The following is a 23223-nucleotide window of genomic DNA, read 5'->3' on the forward strand; positions in this document are numbered from 1 at the left end:
ATTTTGAGGTGGTTCCGAATCCATTTCTTGGTTTGAGTTGCACAATGGGCAGTTAGGGGACTGATATATTCCAATTCTATGCAAGTGTTTGGCTAAACAATCATGGCCTGTTGCCAATCTAAATGCAACTACAGACGATTTTCGTGGTAAATCGGGAATCAACTGTGGATTATGATGCAGAGAGTTCCATTTTTTCCCTTGAGATTGTGTTATCAAATTTTATTTGTTGAAATCTAAGTATGTAGATTTAATAAATCTCTTCACAGAGTGATACGTAGATTTAGTAACAGGTCTGTAAGTAGCAGTGCTGCCCTTCTTTGCTAAAGCATCCGCATTCTCGTTTCCCAGGATTCCACAATGGGATGGTATCCATTGGAATACAATTCTTTTATTGAGTGATATTAATTGAGAGAGCATTTTAGTTATTTCTGCTGTTTGAGATGAAGGTGTGTGTTTAGAGACTATTGATTGAATAGCTGTGAAATTAAATGTTGATGACCAAGATGGTTAGGTCACATTGAAAGGAGTGAAGGGAGATTCTTACTAAGTAAAATATAGGAAAGATATCTTGGTGAAAGGAGCACCTGTAAACCAAGGAAGAAATGGTTGAAGAAAATAGAGAAGCATAAAAGGGAGTGGGTTGGAACTGGAGGAGGTGGACCAGGAGAGAAAAGAATGGACTTCAGTTGTTCGAGAGAGAGAGAGAGAGAGGGGTGCGAGAGGAGGAGGAAGAATAGGGGGGAGAGAGAGAAAATTAAATTTAAAAATGTCCGTAGTCTAGTTATGATCGGCAGAATGGCACGTGGTCACACATTGATAAAATACAGACTTGGCTTCATAATGCGACGTTAGTGGCATTACTCACTGGCCAAGTGGAAGAAGGCATCGTCGCCATGCTTGTCACGGCGCATCCAGCAGAAGGTCCACTGCAGACGTCGCAACCAGAGGCGCGCCAATTTGCGGTGTCGGAGGGTCTCCAGCGGGGCCTCCTGCTCATCGAAGCTTGCGGAACCCAGCGGGTCGAACACCACGGCCAGGCCGAACAACGCTAGTGCCAGGAGCACCCAGTTGAACAGCACCAGCCCTGCAATAATAATGATAATAATAATAATAATAATAATAATAATAATAATAATAATAATAATGTAATAATAATAATATTAAGAATAGTAATAATAATAATACTAAGAATAATAATAATAATAATAATAATAATAATAATAATAATAATAATAATACTAAGAATGATAATATTAAGAATAGTAATAATAATAATAATAATAATACTAAGAATAATAATAATAATAATAATAATAATACTAAGAATGATAATATTAAGAATAGTAATAATAATAAGTATAATAATAATAATACTAATAATAATAATACTAATAATAATAATACTAAGAATAATAATAATAATAATAATAATAATAATAATAATAATAATAATACTAAGAATGATAATATTAAGAATAGTAATAATAATAATAATAATACTAAGAATAATAATAATAATAATAATAATAATAATAATAATAATAATAATAATAATAATACTAAGAATGATAATATTAAGAATAATAATAATAATAATAATAATAATAATACTAAGAATAATAATAATATTAAGAATAGTAATTTATTTATTTATTTATTTATTTATTTATTTAGAATATTAATGTGCAAAACAACAGCACAAGGCCAATTACAGTTTAGGACAGGTACAAAACGAAACAAAACAACAAATGATGATGAGAATGAATGATAGAAAATGGCAATGAGATGAAATACAATCAATATAATAGTAATAAAATAAAATGTATTACAAATGAATTAATGAAATCATATAAATGAAGACAGGAATGATATACCGTAATAATAATAATAATAATAATAATAATAATAATAATAATAATACTAAGAATAATAATAATAATAATAATACTAAGAATAATAATAATAATAATAATAATAATAATAATAATAATACTAAGAATAATAATATTAAGAATAGTAATAATAATACAAAGAATAATAATAATACTAAGAATAATAATAATAATAATAATAATAATAATAATACTAAGAATAATAATAATAATAATAATACTAAGAATAATAATATTAAGAATAGTAATAATAATAATAATAATAGTACTAAGAATAATAATAATACTAATAATACTAATAATACTAAGAATAATAATATTAAGAATAGTAATAATAATAATAATACAAAGAATAATAATAATACTAAGAATAATAATATTAAGAATAGTAATAATAATAATAATAATACTAAGAATAATAATAATACTAAGAATAATAATAATACTAATAATAATAATAATAACAATAATAATAATAATAATAATAATAATACTAAGAATAATAATATTAAGAATAGTAATAATAATAATAATACTAAGAATAATAATAATACTAATAATAATAATAATAATACTAAGAATAATAATATTAAGAATAGTAATAATAATAATAATACTAAGAATAATAATAATAATAACAATAATAATAATAATAATAATACTAAGAATAATAATAATAATAACAATAATGTAATAGTAATAATAATAACTGTTATTGTGCTTAGGAAAATATTTGGGGCTAAGCGGGATGAAGTTACAGGAGAATGGAGAAAGTTACACAACGCAGAACTGCACCCATTGTATTCTTCACCTGACATAATTAGGAACATTAAATCCAGACGTTTGAGATGGGCAGGGCATGTAGCACGTATGGGCGAATCCAGAAATGCATATAGAGTGTTACTTGGGAGGCCGGAGGGAAAAAGACCTTTGGGGAGGCCGAGACGTAGATGGGAAGATAATATTAATATGGATCTGAGGGAGATGATAGAGAATGGATTAATCTTGCTCAGGATAGGGACCAAAGGCGGGCTTATGTGAGGGCGGCAATGAACCTTCGGGTTTCTTAAAAGCCAGTAAGTAAGTAAGTAAGTAAAATAGACATTGACCCATCTTTACAATTGAGTTTTGGAAAAAGTTCCTAAGACAGTAACACCCTTGGCCTCGCTACAACACCAGCACACAAAAGCAACCTTTCATATGGACAGCACCTCTTTCCCCTCTGCCAAGATCAATGACCGGGTTTGCAAGTAGAGACGTTCTCTTAATCTCCTTTGGAATACGTCTTTCCAATTCTAGCTTTCAGCTTGTAAGAAGAATGAATGTTATGTTCGCAAGATTAAAGGTATTTAAAAGTTGCATCGAATGTTTAAAAAACGAATGAAATGCAAATTTTTAATAAATTTAGTTTTTCGCCGCAATAATTTATTTCGCTCTCAAACACACCTATCGCGAAAATTCGTGATAAAATATTGTCATTTTCGCTATTGTTACAGACATATTCGCAAGTAAAAACAACTTTCTTTTTAATCAACGATTTGTTGCTTTTATAGCTAATGCGGTATAGCTATGATCAATATCAAACTTATTAGTTATTACGTTAATTTTATTACTTACTTACTGGCTTTTAAGGAACCCGGAGGTTCATTGCCGCCCTCACATAAGCCCGCCACCGGTCCCTATCCTGAGCAAGACCAATCAAGTCTCTATCATACCCCACCTCCCTCAAATCCATTTTAATATTATCCTCCCATCTACGTCTCGGCCTCCCCAAAGGTCTTTTTCCCTCCGGCCTCCCAACTAACACTCTATATGCATTTTTGGATTCGCCCATACGTGCTACATGTCCTGCCCATCTCAAACGTCTGGATTTAATGTTCCTAATTATGTCAGATGAAGAATACAATGCGTGCAGTTCTGTGTTGTGTAACTTTCTCCATTCTCCTGTAACTTCATCCCTCTTAGCCCCAAATATTTTCCTAAGAACCTTATTCTCAAACACTCTTAACCTATGTTCCTCTCTCAAAGTGAGAGTCCAAGCTTCACAACCATACAGAACAACCGGTAAGTTAATTTTATTAGTAAAACAAAAATAGAAATTAGATAGTATTAAAAATACAAATGATGTGCCCACATCAACAGCAACATTTGTATAAACTGACAACTTCATTCGACCACGTGACTGTGCAGAAGCGATGTAGGCTACTCTAAGCCATAGTGATACCAGACTCTAACTAGATATGTGATATTCTCCGACATACAGTCGAAGTTGCATATCTAACCAGACATTCTGTATGAGTTGAAAACAACTTCACAGGGAATTACGGATGTCGGTGACTCACCCTCGGTGACGCTGGTGGTGAAGGCCTCCCCGTCGCAGCGCACGTAGTCGCAGAACACCCACATGGTGCCCATCACGTTCCACCCCACCTCGGGCACCAGCAACAGGATCCTGCAGGCACACATGCACTGGTTTACTAATAGTTCATCAGAAAGGGTAGTGACTAACTGACTCAGCCCAGAGGCTGTTTGGACTTGCCATATTCGCAAACGAAAGTATAAATAATTATTATTTTCATGTGATTTTACTTTGTTTATAGTTTGATTCTCTTTTATTATTGTATTTGTATTTCTGGTGGTGTGGAAAAGATAGCCTGATGACCTTAATTACACGAGAATAAATAAATTAATGGACGAAGAAACAAGTAAACAAATAAATGGCAAGTAAACAAATAAATAAGTAAACAAGTAAATAAATAAGTAAGTAAATAAGTAGGTAAGTAAATAAGTAAACAAATAAGTAAGTAAATAAGCAAGTAAATAAATAAGTAAATAAGTAAGTAAATGACTAAGTAAGTAAATAAATAAGTAAATAAGTAAACAAATAGGTAAGTAAATAAGCAAGTAAATAAGTGAGTAAATGACTAAGTAAGTAAATAAATGAGTAAATAAGTAGGTAAATAAGTAGGTAAGTAAATAAGTAAACAAATAGGTAAGTAAATAAGCAAGTAAATAAATAAGTAAATAAGTGAGTAAATGACTAAGTAAGTAAATAGATAAGTAAATAAGTAGGTAAGTAAATAAGTAAACAAATAGGTAAGTAAATAAGCAAGTAAATAAATAAGTAAATAAGTAAGTAAATGACTAAGTAAGTAAATAAATAAGTAAATAAGTAGGTAAGTAAATAAGTAGGTAAGTAAATAAGTAAACAAACAGGCAAGTAAATAAGCAAGTAAATAAATAAGTAAATAAGTAAGTAAATGACTAAGTAAGTAAATAAATAAGTAATTAAATAAGTAGGTAAGTAAATAAGTAAACAAATAAGTAAGTAAATAAGCAAGTAAATAAATAAGTAAATGACTAAGTAAGTAAATAAATAAGTAAATAAGTAGGTAAGTAAATAAGTAAACAAATAGGTAAGTAAATAAGCAAGTAAATAAATAAGTAAATAAGTAAGTAAATGACTAAGTAAATAAATAAGTAAATAAATAAATAAGTAAATAGATAAATAATTAAATAAATAACTAATTAAGTAAGTAAATAAGCAAGTAAATAAATATGTAAGTAAATAAGCAAGTAAATAAGTAAATAAAAAGTAAACAAATAGATAAGTAAATAAGCAAATAAATAAATAATTACAAAAGTAAGTAAATAAATATGTAAATGGGCAAGTAAATAAATAAGTAAATAAGTAGGTCAGTAAATAAGCAAGTAAATAAATAGGTAAACAAATAGGTAAGTAAATAAGCAAGTAAATAAATAGGTAAACAAATAGGTAAGTAAATAAGTAAATAGATAAATAAGTAAATAAATAATAAATAGATTATTAATTTCACTGTAACGTAACACCCGGAGACACAATAGGCATCATTCCATTCGTCTCTTCATTTTTACATAAGAAATTAAATTCAAAGAAATCGCTTGGGCAGGTTTCGAGTTCGTCGCCATTTTGTATTTTAATAGTTTAATAGTTTAAATTACATGTCTAAAAACAATATGTATAGACAAGGTCAGTTAAAATGGAACAATTATAAAGAGATTGTACAATAAAAAAAATTCGTCAAGATTATAAAACAGGTTTAAAATTAACCAACTAGAATTGTAAAATTTGAAAGCAGCTCTGCTTAAATTAAAAATACGTGATGGAAATTTATTTGCAACCTTCAATGACATTTGACTTTTTTTTTTTTTTTTTTTTTTTGCAAGTCTACATTCGTAGATGGGTACCTCCAGCGTCGTGCATTACAGGCGCTGTCTTCGGTTTAGGTTTGTAGAGCATGGCGAAGTTCGATATTCGCCGATGTTCGCTCCACAGGAGAGGGTCTGACGCATTATCACAGATTCATGCGGATACTTCTCTTCTAAAATAGGCACAACAACAAAAATAGATGAGGGTGAAACAAAAAGCAGTGCAATGGCGTGCTGCCGGCACTTTTATACATTCTGTAACAGGTAAATTTTGCAAACACGGTTGGTTAGCAGTGGCGTAGCGTCAATGTAAGCTAAAAAGCTTAGCTTCCCCAGTTAATAATAATTTCAAAATAAACCTGCAGTTTATGAAGAAAATTATTTATTAATTTTAATAGAATTTATATTTACGCGTTAAATATTGTGATGCGGCAGCGCAGGATGATTTGTGATGCAGCACTAAACAAGAAGCCTGCACACACCAGCTTCCAAGCAGACTGGTTTCTTCTTTGTAATCCACCCCGCAGATTTTCCTTCCCTTTCTAACTAAACTACCCTAGTCGCAAAGCTCGCAAGAAGCTAGCTTTAACATTTGAAGTAAGTAGTTTTCGAGTTATCCCTTTTCGTCAGTTGTTTTCAGTTGAAGTGTTAGTGTGCACTGTGGCTGATATAATAAATAATGAGTGAAATAACAGTTCCTGACACTAATTTACTTGAATTTTTAGGACGATTCTATTATCAAGACCAACTTACGAACAAAAGTGTGATTTAAAAAACAAATGACCGACTCCCTTGCTGTGGATGAAGGACACAACCAAAAGACAGACGCATACTTACGTAATGATACTAATATTGTGATTTCTCTAAGTATGACAGGGAGTGAGCTAATGTTATACGTATACGTGTCTATTTGTTAGAGATATGTGTAAACCGTGAAATCATATTTTACTACGTCTCATTTGAGGTCATGCCTTATTGGTGTTACTTGCGATGTTCCAACCAATCTTCGACTGCTGACTTGACATTGACTACTATTTATTTTAAGACTGTATTTTTGTAATACGTTTTCTCATATTGCATGAAAGACAACTTGAGTTAGCTTCCCCTGCTCAAAATTTCATGCTACGCCAGGTTAGTTCTTAACATTTGGGCTTCGTCCAAACCCTAATAAGGTCCCAAACCATCCCATCCCATTGCATATCCTTATTTCATTTTAATACTGGATTATGAGTATCAAATGTAAACAACTTTAACAACTGATAGCTCAGATATTTTTCGTCGGAGACCCTGGGTTCCCTATTTCAATTTGTGTGTCTATATCTCCTCTGTAACGAGATTAATTTCTTCGGTTGAGTTCTGAAACACCCTATATAAAATTATTTGGTCTATCAAACATTTTGTCGCCCTCGGTTGCGTAGTTGGTATAGCGCTGGCCTTCTATGCTCGACGCTGCGGGTTCGATCCCGGCCGAGGTCGATGGCATTTAAGTGTGCTTAAATGCGACAGGCTCATGTCAGTAGATTTACTGGCATGTAAAAGAACTCCTGCGGGACAAAATTCCGGCACATCCGGCGATATAACCTCTGCAGTTGCGAGCGTCGTTAAATAAAACATAACATCTTAACAACATCGAACATTTACTGATGGCATTGTTTGTACCAACTGCTGGGTATATGATGAACAGACACGAATGTACTTCAACGCTTCCCCGAACGCCGGCTGGCGAAGCATGGAGGGGGCTGGTCTAGGGGCGAATGGGGTTGCCTGCTCGAAACTTGGGTACGCAGTGAAAATGTCCGTAAAAGAATACAGTATCTACTAACAGGGAAACGGAATCATTTACCAGCCTGTGCATTATCAAGTCCGGTTCTGCAGTGACAGACACAAAAGCAAGAACACGTGGAAAGTTTAAGAAACCAAGTGGTCAAATTTGAAAGCGACGTAGAGTCCTTTGCGAACGCAAAGACATGCACGAGCGAAGACTGGTCATTTATGATTGCACGTGTATTACACCCACGTGTTCAGCAAACGTAACATGGACTAAATGTGTATTAGTATTAGTATTTATTTATTTAATCTGGTAGAGATAAGGCCGTCAGGCCTTCTCTGCGCCTCTACCAGGAGATTCCAACTATAATATGAACAATAAAATTACAATTAGTATTAAATTTACAATTACAATTACAATAAAAATCTAAGTACGAAAAGATTACCTGACTAATTAAAGCTAGATAATTTATCATGGAAAAACAAAGAATATTTTATATTTACTGAATTACAAATTAAACATAGAATAACAGAATTGTATAGTGATGGAATTACTGGATATTGAAATATTTTGTAACAGATTAAGGAAACTATTTACAAGAAATCAATTACTGACCAAGTACCTAGTAAGTTTGCGTTTCAATTCAATTTTATTTCGACAGTCCCTGATGCTAGCAGGTAGCGAATTCCAGAGTCTTGGCAGGGCTATTGTGAAAGAAGATGAGTATGAGGAGGTGCGATGGGATGGTATTGTTAGTATTGTTTCATGACGAGAGCGTGTGTTCAGATTGTGGTGGGAAGAAAGGTAAGTGAAGCGAGACGACAGGTACGAAGGAATAGAAGAGTTCAAGATTTCGAAGAGAAAGAGAAGTGAATGTAAATTTCTTTTCTTATCTAGTTTAAGCCAACCTATTGTTTCCAGGGTTGGGGTAATATGATTATATTTACGAACATTGCTTACAAAACGTACACACAAATTATGAGCACGTTGAAGTTTCGTTTTGTTGTCGCTGGAGAGGTCAGTCAGTAAAATGTCAGCACAGTCAAAATAGGGAAATACAAGCGTCTGCACAAGGGACTTTTTTTAAGCAAGAGGGGAGATGAACATTTATCCTTTTTAGCACATGGATAATAGAATATACTGTGTCTGACCGCACTGAAGTTCACGGAAAATCTTCTGTCGATCACGTTTCCTCTGAGTACGTGAGTTTCAACTATCACTTCAACGTGACTGTCCAGTATGTGAAGAAGCTGAAGGTCTCTGTGATTCCAAAATGCTGGAAGCTTTTTCTTACCTCCAGTAGCCTGGCCTGGTATTAATTCGACCGAAGGACATCCTGAATGAGTACTTTCGGGTCCTTGCATAGACTTGCCCATTGCGTGTCGCACGCAAGCACAATAAATATGGCTGCACTAAAGTTAAGTTGAGCTTGTTTATTTCAATCAGTCCTGAAAGTATGTGTAGTGCTGTTCAACTCTAGATAAATATAGAAATCAAACATAATTATATCTGTGATTATCGTGAACATCAGATTTAGGTGATGCTCCACCGACCCTTCATACGATAACGCAGAATTTCTGCATGGAAATATCATGTGTACTTCGGTACATCGCTATCTTCTATATATATAATTTGAACTGGTAATGGAAATTACGGAAAAACGGCTGAACGGATTTTTATAAATGACCCTTCATTTTGAAGCTTGGAACCCAAAATTTTTCAGAAAAATAGTAATTTTCAGTGAAATATCAATTTTCCTACATTATTTTCCTATTTTCCAAAATCCATCTTCCTTCAGTTTTGAGAACTAATTACATTTCAGCACGGCCGTGATTTCAGACTAAAACAAAACACACACTACAATAAACAATAGCTATTACACGAAGGCCATGACTTGCAGGATTGCTGGCATATTAAGAGTTCAAATTCAATTGGTTATTAAAATCTTCAAGACTTGCTGAAAATAATTTACAGGTCTGATTCTGCGGTGTGTAATTTTCTGAGTACAGCTGTGTATTGGATACTGAAATCTACAAAACTTGATATATGGTTTGTTGACATTATTATCACTAGAAATGAAATTTCATTACAGTTAATGCCATGATGTGACTATTTTTCATTAATTATACATATTAATGCTATACTGATGATATGAAAGTGAAACGTTTTGGAGTTATATAATTAGACAGAGAGAATGTGTTAAATTAGATCTTCATTTCAATAATTTACTGAGTGGTAGCTATTATATATATATAAAACTACAAAACTTACGTAAGATAATAATATTATTAAAAATAAAATATTTTTATAGTTATTAATCAAGTGGGGTTGGGTCTTTTTCATATACTTAATGGCGGTGTGGTGTAGATATTTATACGCGTCATTCTCTTCGGTATTGGCTCGAGAGAGCGCAAAAATTGCAATTCCTGAGGAAAGACGGTATTACTTACTGATAAAATAAGAGGCCTACAAGATTTTGTAGTCTCCCGATCATTTCAGCAAGATCTCTTAGCAGGATAAAATGATTTTACCCTCTACATTTCAAGCTCTACATGCAGCAGCTATACCAAAATGCTACGTCTATTCTTCGAAAGCATAGCAAACCTGACTTTTACAATCCACAATGTCCTGAAATAGCTATTGCTTGACTCCCACATGAAAAACCCACTGATCGTTCTGACATTGTTACTTGCGTTTTCGCGTTGAAACTCAAGATACATAGGCTACATAGGTTCAACAAAAAGTATTCGGCATAAAAACCATTCAGAGGGAGTATGTTTCATTATTATGGAAGCAAATAACTTTCAAAATGTATGGTATTCTTTAGTGAAAGTAAATCTAAAAAATTTTTATTTGAACGTCTAATGAACTTAGTTTGCAGTATTTGCTGCACAAGCCACTAGTAATAATATAATATCAGATTTAGGGTTGCCAACTTTTTTTGAAGAAAATATGGGAGATTAAGGAATCGACAAAATTTCACACAGAAAATTGGCAAATTATTTCGTTCAATTACTGAAAAAAACTTTATCCTACACTTTTGCAGGTAGGCTTAAATTAAGAGTATTCTGAAACAGATTTTGTTTCGCATAACAGTTGAAGTCGACTGCAGTTTGCAGCTCTGATTTGATTTGATGTGTCATGCTCCTGTTTCGAACATCTGTCCAATTATTGTTCATGAGATAAAACATCCTCTTTGTATGAGCGTTACTATCTGGTGTGCTTAGAACAAAACTAGCCAGTTTTTATTTGTTTATAATTTTAATACCGGTATTGCTTAATTTTAAACAGGTGAACACTAAAACCCATTTCTGGCAAGCATTATCTCCTATAAAGACTGCACATTTTAATGCATTTCATGAACAAAAAAATTCATCACATAAACAATCATCATCATTCACGGCCAAATCAAATATTTAGAATAACTTTTAAATTATTCAAAATAAGGAAGAAAAATGCATCTATCACTGCATCTTAATTTTTATCTATGATAGTAATATTTAAAATGTGTGACTTTTTATTGGAAAACCCTGTACAATGCACTCACTTAACGAATGCACAAATATTACACCGCCCTCTGGTACTCTTTCCATTACTGTGTCTTCATTGTTATCTATGATAGTAACATTTAAAATGTATTTTTAATTGGAACACCCTGTATAATACACTCACTTGATGGTGAGCAGGGGTGCTACAAGGCGGCGGGCCTGGGTGTCGACGATGGACCCCTGGGCGCTGCGGTTAATGATCGGCAGGAGCAGCAGCAGGTTGCACACGAGCACGGCCAACACGCCTATTAAGTACACGCGCACGAACACGCCGCCATGCTCGCACTGCCACGTGGACGGCAGGTAGCTAGCAGTCGCCAGGGACAGCAGCACCAGCCTGCAACAACCGGCATGCTTCAACAAAATAGCAAAAGCTGTAACTGTAATACGTCAACGAGAACAGTATCACCCTGCAACAAGAAGCATGCATCAACGAAAACAGCACAACTCTGCAACAGTTGATACAGCGTCAACGAAAACAACGCGACTCTGCAACAGTTGATACAGCGTCAACGAAAGCAGCACGACTCTGCAACAGTTGATACAGCGTCAAGGAAAACAGCACGACTCTGCAACAGTTGATACCGCGTCAACGAAAACAGCACGACTCTGCAACAGGTGATACAGCGTCAACGAAAACAGCACGACTCTGCAACAGTTGATACAGCGTCAAGGAAAACATCACGACTCTACAACAGTTGATACAGCGTCAACGAAAACAGTACGACTCTGCAACAGTTGATACAGCGTCAACGAAAACAGCACGACTCTGCAACAGTTGATACAGCGTCAACGAAAACAACGCGACTCTGCAACAGTTGATACAGCGTCAACGAAAGAAGCACGGCTCTGCAACAGTTGATACAGCGTCAACGAAAGCAGCACGGCTCTTCAACAGTTGATACAGCGTCAACGAAAACAGCACGACTCTGCAACAGTTGATACAGCGTCAACGAAAACATCACGACTCTACAACAATTGATACAGCGTCAACGAAAACAGCACGACTCTGCAACAGTTGATACAGCGTCAACGAAAACAGCACGACTCTGCAACAGTTGATACAGCGTCAACGAAAACAGCACGACTCTGCAACAGGTGATACAGCGTCAACGAAAACAGCACGACTCTGCAACAATTGATACAGCGTCAACGAAAACAGCACGACTCTGCAACAGTTGATACAGCGTCAACGAAAACAGCACGACTCTGCAACAGTTGATACAGCGTCAACGAAAACAGCACGACTCTGCAACAGTTAATACAGCGTCAACGAAAACAGCACGACTCTGCAACAGTTGATACAGCGTCAACGAAAACAGCACGACTCTGCAACAGTTCATACAGCGTCAACGAAAACAGCACGACTCTGCAACAGGTGATACAGCGTCAACGAAAACAGCACGACTCTGCAACAGTCGATACAGCGTCAACGAAAACAGTACGACTCTGCAACAGTTGATACAGCGTCAACGAATACAGCACGACTCTGCAACAGTTGATACAGCGTCAACGAAAACAACGCGACTCTGCAACAGTTGATACAGCGTCAACGAAAGCAGCACGGCTCTGCAACAGTTGATACAGCGTCAACGAAAGCAGCACGGCTCTTCAACAGTTGATACAGCGTCAACGAAAACAGCACGACTCTGCAACAGTTGATACAGCGTCAAGGAAAACATCACGACTCTACAACAGTTGATACAGCGTCAAGGAAAACAGCACGACTCTGCAACAGTTGATACAGCGTCAACGAAAACAGCACGACTCTGCAACAGTTGATACAGCGTCAACGAAAACAGCACGACGCTGCAACAGTTGATACAGGGTCAACGAAAACAGCACGACCCTGCAACAGTTGATACAGCGTCAACGAAAACAGCACGACTCTGCAACAGTTGATACAGCGCCAACGAAAACAGCACGACTCTGCAACAGTTGATACAGCGTCAAGGAAAATATCACGACTGTGCAACAGTTGATACAGCGTCAACGAAAACGGTACGACTCTAACAGTTGATACAGCGTCAACGAAAACAGCACGACTCTGCAACAGTTGATACAGCGTCAACGAAAACAGCACGACGCTGCAACAGTTGATACAGGGTCAACGAAAACAGCACGACCCTGCAACAGTTGATACAGCGTCAACGAAAACAGCACGACTCTGCAACAGTTGATACAGCGTCAACGAAAACAGCACGACTCTGCAACAGTTGATACAGCGTCAACGAAAACAGCACGACTCTGTAACAGTTGATACAGCGTCAACGAAAACAGAAACATCACGATTCTGCAACAGTTGACACAGCGTCAAGGAAAACATCACGACTCTGCAACAGTTGATACAGCGCCAACGAAAACAGCACGACTCTGCAACAGTTGATACAGCGTCAAGGAAAATATCACGACTGTGCAACAGTTGATACAGCGTCAACGAAAACAGTACGACTCTAACAGTTGATACAGCGTCAACGAAAACAGCACGACCTTGCAACAGTTGATACAGCGTCAACGAAAACAGCACGACTCTGCAACAGTTGATACAGCGTCAACGAAAACAGTACTACTCTAACAGTTGATACAGCGTCAACGAAAACAGCACGACTCTGCAACAGTTGATACAGCGTCAACGAAAACAGCACGACCTTGCAACAGTTGATACAGCGTCAACGAAAACAGCACGACCTTGCAACAGTTGATACAGCGTCAACGAAAACAGCACGACCTTGCAACAGTTGATACAGCGTCAACGAAAACAGCACGACCTTGCAACAGTTGATACAGCGTCAACGAAAACAGCACGACTCTGCAACAGTTGATACAGCGTCAACGAAACCAGTACGACTCTGTAACAGTTGATACAGCGTCAACGAAAACAGCACGACCCTGCAACAGTTGATACAGCGTCAACGAAAACAACACGATCTTGCAACAGTTGATACAGCGTCAACGAAAACAGCACGACTCTGCAACAGTTGATACAGCGTCAACGAAAACAGCACGACCTTGCAACAGTTGATACAGCGTCAACGAAAACAGCACGACCCTGAAACAGTTGATACAGCGTCAACGAAAACAGCACGACTCTGCAACAGTTGATACAGCGTCAACGAAAACAGCACGACCTTGCAACAGTTGATACAGCGTCAACGAAAACAGCACGACCTTGCAACAGTTGATACAGCGTCAACGAAAACAGCACGACTCTGCAACAGTTGATACAGCGTCAACGAAAACAGCACGACTCTGCAACAATCGATACAGCGTCAACGAAAACAGCACGACCCTGCAACAGTCGATACAGCGTCAACGAAAACAGCACGACTCTGCAACAGTCGATACAGCGTCAACGAAAACAGCACGACTCTGCAACAGTTTATACAGCGTCAACGAAAACAGCACGACTCTGCAACAGTTGATACAGCGTCAAAGAAAAAAAACGACTCTGCAACAATCGATACAGCGTGAACAAATCCTTCGTGTCATACAGTTTGTACTGTTAGCTAGAAATCTGTAGATAACTCTTCTTAGGCAGCATTCAACCTATGCAAATTTTCTATGAGGGTTTGTATCTGAAATTCTTAGAAGTCCCTTGATTAGCCTCACTGGTTTATAGGTATTTCATTTGCTTTCTCCTCGGTATCATCCGTTGTCCTTCCTACGTTTAGTTTTTGTCTTTAGTTGCTTTTGTTCTGTCCTATTAGAGTACACATTCACTTTCGCCCTTGTAAGTCTATTTCGTAATAGACCTCGTAGTGTACCACCTCTTCAGTTTATTTAGAAATTTCAACTCTGCTGTCTGAATTCGTTGTAAGTCTCAATTAACATTACTGTTTCGTATGAGCGAGAGAATTTGTACAAAATTAAATATCACGCGAGGTTATCATTTCATAAGTCTAGCTATTCGCAAGTAAATAAACAAATAAAGAAAAAAACAGACAAAGAGTAAATAAGTAATAAATCTATACTATTAATAAATCTGTAGCGGAAATTTTTCTGCTAATTTTCGATTTTCCAAAAATAATTAGTCCTAACATATACAATTAACCACCCTGAAACCGAAAATAGCATTTTTGAAATTTTTGTTTGTATGTCTGTACGTTTGTTACCTTTTCACGCGATAATGGCTGAACCGATTTATATGAAAACTGGAATATAAATTAAGTTCATTGTAACTTAGATTTTAGGCTATATGGAATTCAAAATACTTTATTTAAAAGGGGGGTTATAAGGGGGCCTGAATTAAATAAATCGAAATATCTCGCTTATTATTGATTTTTGTGAAAAATGTTACATAACAAAAGTTTCTTTAAAAGTAATTTCCGATAAGTTTTATTCTATACAAAATTTTGATAGGACTGATATTTAATGAGATAAATGAGTTTTAAAATTAAAATAACGCAAACATAGCCTACAGAGAATGTTTCTGTGTTTGTATGAAGTAATATCGGAAGCTAAATTAACCGATTTGTATAATTAATTATTATTTCACCATTGGAAAGTGTAGTTTCTCTAGATGGACATACTACTATAATGTTATTACAGTAACGTCTGAGTAAATCGAGGACAGGTAAGATTACAATAGCTTCTTATGCACGGAAAACTTGATAGGCTATTCTGTACATTCGTTTTCTTTATTTCTTAAAATAATATTTATGTACACTCATTTTAATCTCAGAGAATTAACGAACAACGAGAGTGTATTGATTTAGTATGCAGTAATAGTACGTTAGCTTAGCAATCCATTATTTTATAATTCAAATTTTAACTATGCTCAATTGAATCGTGTTAAAATACATAAAATATATATGCAATAAATGCAATGCAAAAACAATTGGGTAATGAGCGAAGCAGATTATCTTGCGCTGTTGTAAAAGTTGTTCCCTGGATCAAACGTCCTATTTTAATTATGTAATTACTTTATATTTATTTCTAACAGGTGCAGCGGAGCGCACGGGTACGGCTAGTAGTAAATAATTAAATAAATATTTAAATAACTAAATAAATGAATATTTAAATACGTAAATAACGAAGTAAATATATATATATATATATATATATATATATATTTACTTCGTTATTTAACAACGCTGTATCAACTACGAGGTTCAACAAAATTAATTTTTCATGAATTTGGTGTATCAAATCTAGAACAAATTTATAAACAAACATTGCTGATTTACTTCCATAAAAACTTCAATAAATTTAAATTTGATCCTCACGAATACCACACGAGACAAAACTACAGTTTCTTTCTAAATACTCCCAAATGCCACACAACTGCTGGATTAAAACACAGCAGAAATTTTGGACCCAAAATATATAATGCATTAATTAGAGCTTATCCTGAGCTAAGTACACTTAACACACACAGATTTAAGAAACAAATCAGATTAATTATTTAATTGTTTAAGCTAATTGAGTTAAAAATTGATACTCTAATATTTATGTACTTTTGTATTTTCTATTTGTATATAGACCCTATTATTACATGCTGTATTATTTTACCATTTATTAATGTTATTGTGCTCAATGAACTCTCTTAATTTTGTGATATATTTTGTATAACTGATCTGAACTGCGCCCGAGCACGAGCTGCTGCTCTTTCGGGCTGCAATGCCTAATGTAGCTCAAGTGTAAAGTATTAAATAAATAAATAAATAAATCAAATACTTAAATATGTAAATAAGTAAATATTCTAAGTATACAATATGTCCACCGCTGTGGAGGAACGGTGGCTTTTGTCTTAGTTCATATTTCAAACAAATTCATTATTTTTTAACACGAGAAATGTCTCTTCGAATTACAGTATTTGGGGAGAGGTGAGACCCCCTGTTAATTTTATTGGGGGGGGGGGGACGACGATTCTGGCTCTTTTAAGTTGTGGAGGCAGAAAGTTCTTGCCCCCTTCCCCCCGAAGTCGGCTCCTATGACATTGATCCAATGTTTGCATTGGAATAATTGATCTGCAGATGCTGTGATATGCAAGTTTACCATTACGCATACATATTGAACATTTCTGTGGCCGGGAGGAAAAAAGTCTTAAGTCACTTTTTTGTGGAAATGAGATTTTTATATATTCTGAAAGCGGAAACAATTCTCTACAATCTGATAAAACGGTCAAAGTCAAATAAGACTCCTGACTGGATTTATAGAGCGTTACCAAATGTCTAAGTACTTTTTAAATCGAGCACACACAGAATAAAGGTCTTAAGAATATTTAATACTTTATTCCTTACAAACATCGCATGTTTACTTTCCATGCTTCCCTATTAAAAAGGTCTAGCTTGTATTTTAGCCATTTTATCACATACTGATGCCCTTTCCTTTTAAAACTTTAAGCACCAGGGTAAACAGTCCTATAATTGATTAAGACCCATTTTGCATTCCTAATAATTTACATTTCTCATTTATTTTGACATGAAAAAGGTCTTATGTTTAATAGTCCCTTCTACTCAGTTTAGGTTCTAGTCTTAAAGGGCTTAAGTGCGGCTGTTTTTGGAAATAATCAAGAAAATTGTTAAATGAGCAACATTATCTATTTTAGAAGAAATATAAACAAATACCATCCAGGAAAAACCTCTTAATTAAAAAAACTCTATAATTCACACCAATTTCAATCTTTCTACTGCTCTCCTGAAAAGTATACAATTTTTACTTAAGATATTTTTCCTCACGGCCACAGTGAACTTCATTTTTAAAAACCAAGCAACTGCAAAGCGAGTTCGTTCTGTACTCACCACACGAAGCGAAATACCAGCTCGAAGATGCCCGGGAACACGAGGTCGTCAGACGACACCAGCCACTTCCGGCCGAACAGCTTCAGTGCCGGCATCGCTCTGCAACACAACAGTCCAATGACAATGGCGGCTCTCCTCTACAAACTATACAGCAGCGTCTTTCACAAGTCCGTGAAACATTTTAGAAATCCATCACAAATAAACTAAGCAACCAGTAGCGGCCGGTGATCGAAATCTTCGGTGAGGCCAGATGCAACTAGTTTAAGTGTCTCCGATAGGAAATGTTTGTTTATGATATTAATTATTATTGTTATTATATTATTAATATCATTATTACTGTATTATTATTATTATTATTATTATTATTATTATTAGTCTATTATTATTAGCCTACTATTGATGAAAAATAATGTCACTCACCAAATAAGCTGTTATGCTCTGAGTTTCAGTGATTGTTTCAGTGTGATGAAGCAACCCATCATGTGTTGGAATTCCCCTTTCTTTCTTTTCTTTTTATTTTTTCCATTGATAGCAACAAACAAGGCCAAGAGAAGTTTATTTTGCCTCACATTACCACATAACCATTTATGTTGCCCATACCAGGATGCAGTGGCGGCTCGTGATAAAATATTATGTGTGTTCACAATTTTGTAGTTCCAAAATCGAAGAGAATTTGAAATTGTACGTTTAGTCTAATATGAAATGTCATGATTCCAATGTTTCACTATCGAAAAAAACCGTATATAAATTCAAAACGACATATAATAATAATAATAATAATAATAATAATAATAATAATAATAATAATAAGAGTAATAATAATAGTAATAATAATGAAACTCAGTCTTTCTATTTCCAATTTTTCCTGGTAAGCCAGTTTACCCAGTTCTTTACTGTTCCAAATTTCATTGAACAGAGTTCATTGTTTACGTTTGTTAATAATGAATACATACCACAGTCCCGTTATTTACAAAGGCGTGTGTTCAGTAATATATTTTGATTCACAACACACTGATACACTATAGCCTATACCAGTACTGTAATCCCATTCGCATAGATTGATTGCTATAAATACATGCCAGTAAATATTATTCTTAAATATTATACACTGCCATACAGATACTTAAATTCATACCACCACCACATTCAGCCAGCACGTGTTTGAAAGCCAAAGTATGCTATTATGCCGACACTGAAGTATAGTAATTCACAAACTACACTCTCGTAGCAGCACTGTACACGTAAGTAAACGTTCCTACAGTCAGATGCTGACATCTACAGGCTTTTAAATTTCCTCCTCGAGATATAGCACGTGAACGATAGGCACCGATGCACCTGACATCTGTAGGATAGATACTCAACATGTTCACTTAACGCTTTGTGCTCTTGACGAGTCATAAGCGGCCAGCTAAAGACAATTTTCTCCCGCGCATGCGTGAAATTCCTATAACCATCTCGAAAAGAGCACGGCTTGTACGTGAACGGATGTTGCCAAGTTTACATAAGAAGTTTATGCGGGAAGTTTAAAATACTCGATTCTGATATTATACATCCCCACTACGTCAATACGGTATCAAATAATAAAACTAGTCGTGCATTAATGAAAACAAGGTGTTCACGTGCTCATGCTCTTATTGACGCACCGCCACTGCCAGGATGCAATAGAAACTCGCGTTTTAACATTATGTGTCAGAAAAATTGTCAGCGATGTCGTAGGTATCTCGGTAGACTCTCGCTTTATTTAAAACTTCCTTTCTTTCAATATTATTTCTTCTCGAAAAAGGACACTCTAACAATGAATTAACTACACCAGCATTATTTCTCGCATTTGTTTCTGTTTTTTTAGTAGGTTATTTTACGACGCTTTATCAACATCTAAGTTATTTAGCGTCTGAATGAGATGAAGATGATAATGCCGGTGAAATGAGTCCGGAGTCCAGCACTGAAAGTTACCTAGCATTTGCTCATATTGGGTTGAGGGAAAACTCCGGAAAAAACCTCAACCAGGTAACTTGCCCCGACCGGGAATCGAACCCGGGCCATCTGGTTTCGCGGCCAGACGTGCTAACCGTTACTCCACAGGTGTGGATTTGTTTCTGTTTATATTTTCCCAAAATACATAACAAAATTGGCCCAGATTCACTACTGTACTACCAAGTACAACAGTAGAACACCCTCGCTTATGTCATAAACTGAGACATAAGGGGAGAGAATCGAGTGGGTCTCTGGCTGCCAAAGAGCTGGAATTTTGTTATTTATGGCCCAGTTAGGAAAACAAGTCACCATTGCTATTCCCACCCCACTCTACCCTTGAGGCCGGCCCATGGATGGGACGAGTGAAACCTGACCAGGCCAGCCCAATTGTGCCTCAGCTACAACGTTTTAAGCGCAAACTCAAAGCCCGCGAAAGGACATGAAATGCATTAAGCCAGACCCGGCACGAACGATTCTGGCCTCAGGAACAAATTTTACTGCAAAACAGTTCTATATACATCAAAGTTTTCAAATGCTTCTACAGCGATATACGCTTCATTCAAATAACTAATATATTATATAAAAACACAAAATTTGATTTCAGTTAAGCCAAGTGACTGAGGCCCGGCCTCACTTGCTTCAGTCAATTAGCCGCCACTATAAGCAACAAATACCAAACTTTATTATACTGAAATTGAGGCAAACTCATCAAGTTCTTTTCTTTTTTTCCTTCATATTTCACAGATGCTCAATCTTTCCACCTCTGCTTATACGGCAGACATCTATGTGATAACTGATAATCCATAATAATCCCACGTGCGTGTTAGCATATGACAGTCGACAGTCGACAGTCGAAGATGAGTGGTGAGCAGAGCGACAAAGACAGCATCCTTCAAAAACCTCAACAAGAAAAATTCACGGGGTTAAATCCGGGGACCGGGGTGGCCAACGGAATTAACGATTTGAATGAGATACTCTCGCACGTGTTTGTGGTAGTGAGCCACATAACAGCCTTGTTGAAAAATGTAATAATTACCTGCTGTGTCGTCAGCCAGTTTTCCAACATGTTTATGTAAATCTGGATTTTCTCATTTTCTTGATACTGTTGAAAATAGATGCTGCCTTCTGGAATTCTGCTCGAAATCATCGCTGTAGAATCATAGTGGACAAGGGTCTTGAGTAGAACTGCCGGAATTTTGTCTCGCAAGAGTCTTTAACATGCCAGTAAATCTACTGACATGAGCCTGTCGCATTTAAGCACAGTTAAATGCCATCGACCTGGCCCGGAATGGAATCTGCAACATCGGGCATAGAAGGCAAGCGCTATACCGACTCCGCCAACCAGGCCGGCTGGGCAGAAAATGTTCTGGCAATACTTCGTACGAGAAAGTGAAAATGTAAAACCAACAAACAAACATTATATTAAATTCAAGCAATGCAAACTGTGCATAACGAGCATGACTCAGCAACAAATCAGACGGAAAACAACCGTGCCGCAGGCAGGATTCGAAACACAGACCGCAGCACTGAAGCAGAGTCAAGGCTGCTGCTCTTTTTACTCTCGCAACACAACAGTTGTAATTATTACTAAAGACCGGAGGGTCAGATATCAAAAGACGCCGGCAAACAGCCACTTAAATGAACGAAACAGACACTAAAAATAAAGAAAGTAACCGCAGGCAAATGTGCAAAACAAGCACTGAAACAATAAATTCAGCATTGTAAATAATCTTAGACAAATTGGCATTTAAAATTTACTAACTAATCAGTATAAAAACACGCAAATGTGCAGTTAAAATGTTCTAAATATGGTTAAATAAGATGTTTTCTTGATGAGTTTATACACGCTTTAACATCTGTGGTCATATCGCATGTAAGGATTGTGGGTATTCCAGGAGGCCGTGGTTACTAAACAAGATGTTCATCACATCAGAAGCTAAATGAAAAAAAAAAAAAAAAAAAGAACAACGTAGTAACAGAATCAACATAATCCCTGGTACAAATCACGCAATAATCAGTTCACATCACGTCGGTCAAGAAGACACAAAATCTGACCATCGATACGGTGAGTCAAATCTATTTGTATCATTGCCCATTCTTCTTTAGACAATATTATGCAAAATCAGTATACTTACGATAAATTCATAATATGTTAATAAGATGAGAAATTTTGGAACAGATGCATTATAGGACCCAACTGCTCTCAAGCGCCTGAAAATTCCTGAAGCCAACATAACACCTCGAACAACTGGAAGACATCTACGTGATGAATTGCGAAAGAGATCGTTTGACTCCTGTGTCAGTTACCTCATAAGGGGAAAGGTGTAGTCATCTATGAAGAATATCCAAGAGCCAATTCATGGGTCAGCACCAAAAGGAATTTGTCGTCTTCAGAATATATTAATGCAATCAAGATGTCCTGCAACCTTACTAAAGTTCGCTCCGTTCCTGGCAGAGCTTTCATCACGACCCGTTGCCGTCAACCAGGCTGCAACGAGACAGAAACTCTTGGCCACGTGTTGGGCTTTTGTAGGAAAGGAGAGTTATTGCGTAACAACAGGCATCATAGAGTCCGTGGAGCTATCGCCTGTCTTCTTCGGAACAAGGGTTGGGAAGTTCATGAAGAGCTCCACTGCATTTCTGAAGACGACTCTCACAGAAGAGCGGATATAATAGCAATAAACAGGCAACAACAAAAGGCTATTATCATAGATCCAACTATACGCATGGAGAGAGATCTAAACCAAGCTCATCAGGTTGATCAGGAAAAGAGGGCCATTTATGAACCTTGTATTCCCTACCTTAGTGCCAAGTATAACATCCCTCTCTTCAATTGGTCAGTGACAGGTTTATTTTTTGGTGCTCGGAGTTCTTTACCAAAATTTACATATCATTTTTTAAAACAATTATCAATATCATCTTTTGAAATTCAAAAAACCATCTCAAAGATTCCCTGCAGATTATACAATTTCATTTATACCACTCAGAAGGCCTTAATTAAGGATATGCTAATTTTAAATAAAATCTTTTGCCAGTATAACTTAATAGTCATCTTCTAAGATTTTATTTTACAATTGGTAATCAATGATGCTTAATTATAACAATATTCA

At 35.9% G+C, this 23223-nt stretch overlaps 1 protein-coding gene across 2 annotated transcripts in view; it reads right to left on the reverse strand.

The window, feature by feature from the left end:
• The window catches only part of LOC138715806 (diacylglycerol lipase-beta-like), a 255695-nt gene that overhangs the window by 38040 nt on the left and 194432 nt on the right, over positions 1-23223 (reverse strand). For both annotated transcript variants that reach the window (XM_069848895.1, XM_069848896.1), the window contains 4 exons: positions 18140-18238; positions 11521-11733; positions 4235-4344; positions 866-1084 (listed from right to left, as the gene is read on the reverse strand). In XM_069848895.1, the coding sequence (XP_069704996.1) occupies positions 866-1084; positions 4235-4344; positions 11521-11733; positions 18140-18234 (637 nt within the window). In that variant the 5' untranslated portion in view covers positions 18235-18238. The remainder of the gene's footprint in view (positions 1-865; positions 1085-4234; positions 4345-11520; positions 11734-18139; positions 18239-23223) is intronic.

Source organism: Periplaneta americana, chromosome 15, assembly GCF_040183065.1.
Source record: "Periplaneta americana isolate PAMFEO1 chromosome 15, P.americana_PAMFEO1_priV1, whole genome shotgun sequence".
Classification (NCBI taxonomy): domain Eukaryota; kingdom Metazoa; phylum Arthropoda; class Insecta; order Blattodea; family Blattidae; genus Periplaneta; species Periplaneta americana.